The sequence below is a fragment of the Macrobrachium nipponense genome, chromosome 27 (assembly GCF_015104395.2).
Source record: "Macrobrachium nipponense isolate FS-2020 chromosome 27, ASM1510439v2, whole genome shotgun sequence".
In the NCBI taxonomy this organism is placed as follows: Eukaryota; Metazoa; Arthropoda; class Malacostraca; order Decapoda; family Palaemonidae; genus Macrobrachium; species Macrobrachium nipponense.
In genome coordinates, this window is record NC_087216.1 from 4,431,987 (window position 1) to 4,439,282 (window position 7,296).

Consider the following 7,296-nt stretch of genomic DNA (forward strand, 5'->3'; position numbering starts at 1 on the left):
CATCTGCTAAATAAGTACTACCTTGTAGGAATGTTCCATTTGAGGTACGATATGTTTTCCCTGTTATGTGTATCTCTTTGCACGGGGTTCGGGAAAAGACAAGTCAGTTCCCGCTCATCCCTTGATCTGTAATCAACTCATGTACATTAAAGGAATCAACTGGTCCGAGTATGTCTCAACCTGCTTACATGGCGCAGTGATTCTCGTTCCAAAGCAGGACCTACAAGATGCTGAGACGAGGCCATCACAACACACCCTTCCCCGGGGCACCAGCAAGACGTTCCCCCAGGGGCACTGCAAGCAGGAATGCAACACCAGCACGCCGGCACCACGAGGGACAGGACTTGTTACAGGCTTTGGTTGGCCTCATGGCAACAAGGACCACATGGTTCAGCCTCGGCAGGTGTTAGGGCGATGTGCCCTGAGAAGTGTAGCTATGAGATGACACAAAGCAGTTTTCGAGAATGGTGTCGCTCTATGAGTGATTGGCTGGCCTTAGAAAACGGTATCAGGAGAGAATGCACTTATCAGTATCCGGTTAAACTGCGATGAGAAGTTAAGGATGACTATAGATGCAAACGCACTCAGAGGTTCAGTGGAACTCATTAACGACCTCTGAGGCATTCGACAGACTGGAGGGAGATCACGACGAAGTCTGTGAATAAGGCAGTGGCATGGGACAAGTTTTTCTCAGCGCAACAAGGCGATCAAGAAACCGCGAAATCTTTTGTGCATAGGTGCCAACAATTGGCCTTAGATTGTGGGTTTAAGTGTCCCCATTGTCGAGCTGATCTGAATGATTTTGTGTTAGTTCAGCGGATAACAAGTGGTTTAAGCAATGTGGGACTTAAGCAAGAGATCCTACAGGATCATGAGGTTTTCAATACTGTGCAGAAATTGTTACGTAAATGTGAAATTTATGAATCTGCAGAAAAGGATAGTATTAGCGCTCGTGGAAGGGCAAACGTAGCTAGTTTGGTAAAAGGGGATGAGATAGGCTTAGGCCTAGTTGAAAGTGGGTTAGAAGGTGAAAGTAAAATTATTGCTAGCTATAGGTCTAATAATAGTGACAAGGGACACGGCCGTGGCCGTAGTAGCTCGAAACCTACTGGTAACAGTAAGTCAGATACCAGGTGTAAAAAGTGTGGTGGTCGTTCTCATTGGCAGGGAAATGTCCTGCTGATAATGTTAACTGTTTTCAGTGTGGTATTGTGGGGCACTTTGCTAAATTCTGTTGTCAAGGGGGGCAACAGCCCGCCAAAACGGCGCCTATTGTGGACGCGTCTGTTACGTCATGCACTGTTGCCTATCCACCTGCGGACAATCGCCAGGTAGGCCTATGTGCGGCAGTGGGGAAACTGCCGATGGTGAAAATAAAGGTTAAGCATGAGTTTTCATGTGAGTGTGTCGTTGTTGAGGCTGTTCCAGACACTGGGGCAGAAGTGTGTATAGTAGGGGTAGATTTGTTACCAAAATTGGGTTTGAAGGTACCTAATCTCTCTCGGTGTAATGTCATTGTAAATCACGCAGGGGAGAAGTCATTGAGAATATATGGGTCTGTTGATATGCTAATAGAATTGGGTGATAAATCAGTGAGCACTAGTGTTATCGTTGTGCAAGGTGCTACCCGTTTTTATATGTCTTTAGGAGTGTGTAAATCACTAGGTCTAGTGCATACAAAGTTTCCCCATCATACTGTCGCTACCGTGAATGACGTCACTCGGAAACCCTCTGCGTCGACTAACCCCCGCCAAACGCCTGAAGAAAACGTTCTCACACGGGTAGGGGGTGGTGGTCGTCAGCGCGAGATGCCATACGCTGCCACGGAGGAGAATGTCCCTAGGCTGAGGGACTGCTACTGCAACGTTTTGCGAAGACTACGTTCAACGTTTCAAGAAACCCTCTGCCGTGATGAAAGGAGCCCCCTCACCACATTCACCTGAGGGAAGGTGCCATCCCCTATGCGTGTCATACACCTATACCAGTTCCTAAGCATTGGGAGGGCCGATGTTAAGGCTCAGCTCGACGAAGATGTCAAATTAGGAGTAATTAGGGAGGTCCCTGCTGGTACAGCTACGGACTGGTGTGCGAGGATGGTAGTGGTAGCAAAGAAAAATGGTTAAACCACGGAGGACCGTGGACTATCAAGAGCTGAATAAGAATTGCAAACGAGAAACGCATCACACATGTGCTCCTTTTGACATGGTCTCGGGTGTGCCACTTCGTACATATAAGACTGTAGTTGATGCCTATGCCGGATTCCACCAGGTGCCATTAGATGAGGAGAGCCGACAGTTGACAACGTTTATTACACCATGGGGAGATACCAGTATTGTCGAACACCTATGGGTCATTGCGCGGCCCCCGATGCATACACGAAAAGGTTCGATGACGTTATTATTGATGTACACAGAAAGTACAAGTGCATAGATGACGTGTTGTTATATGACGACAGTGTTGAGGGAGCCTTTTGGCATACTTATGATTTTTTGCAATTATGTGGAGATAATGGTATTACGCTGAATCCGGATAAATTCCGATTTGTCAAAGAGGTAGAGTTTGTGGGGTACGAACTTGATTGGGATAATTATACGACCTTCTAATGAGCGTATGAGTGCCATTAAGAACTTCCCCATGCCTGCAAGCCCAACTATCACGGATATAGATCTTGGTTTGGACTTGTGAACCAAATTGCACCTTTCGTGGCTGTAGCACCGGTAATGGAACCATTCAGGGATCTTCTCAAGAAATCCCCCCATCGGAAAGTTTATTGGGACCAACGCCTTCAAAACAGTTTTGTTGCAGCCCGGGACAGCATTTGCAAGATGTTGGGCGACGGACTGACATATTATGATAAGACAAGGCGCACTGCTGTTGTTACCGATTGGTGCAGAGAAGGAATGGGATTTGTTATATTGCAACAATATTGCAATTGCGAGGATCTCAATGCCCCTTTTTTGTTGTAAGGGGGATGGAAACTGGCATTATGTGGCAGCAGGCACCTGACGGAGGCGGAGGCCGGCTATGCCGTCATTGAGGGGGAAGCGGCTGCAGTAGTATGGTGCCTTAGGAAATCGAGATTGTTTTTATTGGGATGCCCGAATTTCATTTTAATCACGGACCATAGACCTTTGGTACAACTCTTTGGGGATAGGAGCCTAAAAGACATTGCAAACCCGAGACTACTAAGGTTGAAGGAGAAAACTATGCAATATAGTTTTACCATAAGATATTTGCCGGGGAAGAAGAATTCGGCAGCCGATACGTTATCAAGATAACCCAGTGATTCGCAGTGAAACTACCGTCAAAGACGAAGAAGAGGAGGAACTTATGAACGAAGTTTGTATTGCCTCCATGACGTCATCGCTGGCGGATGACGTCATTACTATGGACTGGGCTACCATGAGGGGGGAAGCAGAGAAGGATCCTGATTATTTACTATTGCAGCGACGTGTCAGCGAAGAGGGTTGGCCGTCGTCAAGGTCTCAAGTGGAGCCCTGCCTAAAACCAATTTTTTCAATGTACGTGATAGGCTGAGTGTCATTGAAGGATTAGTCACATATGCATATGACGAGGGGCATGTTCGTCTGGTAGTTCCGGAGGCACTACGTTTACGCATTGCAACCAATTTACATTCAGGTCATCAATCAACTGACTCCATGATCAGAAGAGCACGACAGGCAGTTTATTGGCCTGGGATTGAGGGTGACTTGGCAAATTATAGGGCACAGTGTCATGATTGCAACGTTGCGGCACCTTCGCAACAAAGGGAAGTATTATATACACTCCCCCTCCCGAATATCCGTTTCAGAGAACTGTTGCAGATTTTTTATTTCAAGTAGCAGGGAGGCAGTATATGGTCTACGCCGATCGACTGACTGGATGGATGGAAATTTATTTCTTCGCTAACGGAACTACATCCGCGAGATTGATCCCAGTTTTTAGAAGATATTTTATGCAGTGGGGAGCACCTGAAGAAATATCAGTGGACGAGGGCACGAATCTAACGAGCATGGAAATGAGACATTTCTTTGGTAAGTGGGGGTATCTATGAGAGTGTCGTCTGCTCACTACCCCCAGTCCAACGGGCGGGCAGAAGCTGCTGTGCGCACCGCCAAACGAACATTAATGGGCAATACTCTACCTGATGGAGGGCTAGACAATGACAAGGTAGCTCAGGCGATATTGCAGTATAGAAATACACCATTAACGTGTATTAGATAAGTCTCCTGCACAGCTGCCATGGGTCGCCAACTTCGAGATTCGGTGGGGCCAATGTTTAAAAAAAGTTATCATTTCGTCCACCGAGCATTGGTCGGAAACCTTGTCCGCAAGAGAGAGAAAGAGCGTTGTTGAGCAACGAATATCATCCAAGTATAATGAGAAAGCCAAGGATCTTTCCCCCCTACAAATAGGGGAGAGGGTAGCTATCCAGATGTGGACTACACGAGCCTGGAATAGAAGCGGGGTGGTTATTGAAAAGAATAGATACCGCCAATATCGCATAAGGTTAGACGGGAGCGGAAGAATTTCGACAAGAAATCGCAAGCATTTGAGATCCCTACCACCCACACCACCTGAGGGAGAACCTACTCCCACCGCCTCGGGGGAGGCTGGCCCAGTACCCACCCAGGAGAGAAGTAGCACTAGGGTACGTCGTCCCCCGCAATGGCACGATGATTATATTTACAGAGTAATTCATTTTAGTTGTGTTTAATAAATATCCCCTAAACATGTCAAGTTTTGTGCATATACTTTAATCCTGATTATTTGGGTTTAATAAGTGTTCCTCTTGTCATGTTTACCATTTATGTATGTTCCAGCGCTGTGTCCGAAGGACTATCTTTATTATAGCTGAATTCCCTTTACTTCATATGTTACTACCTTTACCAGTTTTATTATTTTTGCAACTAAAAGGAGAAATCTATACTTATGTTTTAAATACTATGTTGCTTTGAATGGGGAGCTTTGATCTTAAAGGGGAGGTGTAGGAATGTTCCATTTGAGGTACGATATGTTTTCCCTGTTATGTGTATCTCTTTGCACGGGGTTCGGAAAAGACAAGTCAGTTCCCGCTCATCCCTTGATCTGTAATCAACTCATGTACATTAAAGGAATCAACTGGTCCCGAGTATGTCTCAACCTGCTTACCTATATTGTTTTGTACCATCAATAAACCACCCCATGTAAGTTGTTACTCCTGAGTCATAAATGAAAAATATTCACAAATGCAGGGAGTCTAATGGTGATGAATACAGAAGGTAGACTGAGAACCACACAGTTAACCATTAAAAATTCCCAGGTCCCTCCTCCAGGCAGTGATAAACCATAATTTTTGACATACAAAATAACTTAAGGAAGGTAAAGGTGTGTTGTAAGTTAAAATACTTTACCCAAGGTTAAGTACCCTGCACATCCCTTGAACTGTTATTTTGCACTTTCTGGATAAGATATTGGGGGGTCCCAATAAGATACTGTTTCTTGGACTTTGTTAGGGCTGGATAGGTCAGGTAATACAAACCTGTACTGAACTATGCCTGGAGTGATTGATTAGCTTCTCTAACTTACACATGTCTTATCAGTTGTAAATTTTTGAAGTTTTGTCATTAATTTTGGTGCTTTATGTGCCATTCATTGGCGGATACTATTTATTTCTCTTCATCAATTGTGCTCTCTTGTAAGGTAAAGGTAAGTTTGGGCTTGGTCCTAATAATGTACTTCCCTTATTAATTATATATCAACTCTTTGGCCGTTCATGACAAATTCACAAAACTACCAATAAAATGTCTACATTTTATGCCATTTTTGTCAAGCAAGAATAGAGTAGCCAATGTTTCGTATTGTACCAATTAACCTATGTATGAAATTTCATACATATAGTTTCTACTGTATTAGGTATAGCCAAGCTACTGTTTCATCTAAAATGCACGAACCACTGTTATGGGAGCTCTGATGGAACTTCAAAGGGACAGACTTTTAAGCAGGTAGAAGATTATACTCATTGTTAGATTAGGTCACTAATCTTCCGAGGTAGCATTGCAACATTAAGGATAATGGGGAGAGGGGGCCGCTTACTAGTCAGGCAGTAGTATGTTGTACCCTAGGTTAGGTTAAGAGGTACTCATTTTTATTTAACAAATCGTTACTATTTTTTGGAGGTTGGGCAAAATAACAAATATAATAGTATAATTTTACACCTAGGCTATAATACCATTAGTACAGATAAAGCTTTTCAAAAGTTTCTTTCTTCCCTATCCACAACCTACATTCCAACGGTAGTCATATCAGATTAAATATTAACAATATGGATAAGGTAAAACAACTGAGTTATAAATATAAAAACCTATTCCATTTTTTGAATAAATGGTAATTCATCATACTTTTATACTGACAAGGAACCTACAGTATTCGGATATTTTCAACTGTACTCATCGATTTAATCCAAGAGTTGATTCCTAAATGCCAATAAAATCTTAATTTCCATAACACTGAAAAGCTATCGCTTAGTTAATTATGGTGTATCATTCAGAAGCAATGTAAGGTGGTCTTGGTATAACACTACACTTGATAATTTGAGTTCGAACTTCGGCGGTATAAATAACCTGTCGTTTTGGTATATTGCGGAAAGAGTCGTTTCCTGGAAGATACACGATACTATACGACCCAGAACGAATTTGTCCATTCTTACCGTCACCACCAAGCTCTTCAGCGATCTTTTTCCATTGGCCATCAGTAGCTTTCCTGCTGGTATTTTTAGTTCTGTCGTAAATAGCTTTATGTAGTCTGACAGCTTCAATAATAGCCTCATCGTCAATATCGTCCATATTTGCCTGTTTTCCACAACAAATCCGTGATTGTATGCGACGTTTAATTCCAACTATAACCGGAAAGAAGAGGACTCGGCTACACATGATTGAAGATGCAGAGTGCGAAATGTATGAATTTGTTTTATGTATATAATGCCTTCATGCAAACATAACATTGGATAAGACTCAAGTGAAATAATATAAAATGACAGAAATATAAAAAGGTTATATTGGGTCTGTAGTAGATGTTCTAAGAGGGTGAAAAAGATAGCACTACTGTAGTAATTGGAAACGGAAGTTGACAGCAAAATCATGCTTTATGCCCGGTCTAAGGATGTAAACGAAGATGTGTGAGAGAGAGATACTATTTATAAAGCAGGAGGCTGTAATTGCACTGGAAAAAATGCAGATTGAAGACAAATTAAAGTTTATCATGAACCTTAACAATATGCTTTTGGATGATAAAAAAAGACATGAATTAAAGACAGAA

At 42.9% G+C, this 7,296-nt stretch overlaps 1 protein-coding gene across 2 annotated transcripts in view; it reads right to left on the bottom strand.

The window, feature by feature from the left end:
• LOC135200763 (uncharacterized) overlaps window positions 1-6,891 on the bottom strand; it is a 57,414-nt gene extending 50,523 nt beyond the window's left edge. For both annotated transcript variants that reach the window (XM_064229382.1, XM_064229384.1), the window contains exon 1: window positions 6,689-6,891. In XM_064229382.1, coding sequence (XP_064085452.1) covers window positions 6,689-6,824 — 136 coding nt within the window. In that variant the 5' untranslated portion in view covers window positions 6,825-6,891. The remainder of the gene's footprint in view (window positions 1-6,688) is intronic.
• Window positions 6,892-7,296: the final 405 nt, after the last annotated feature.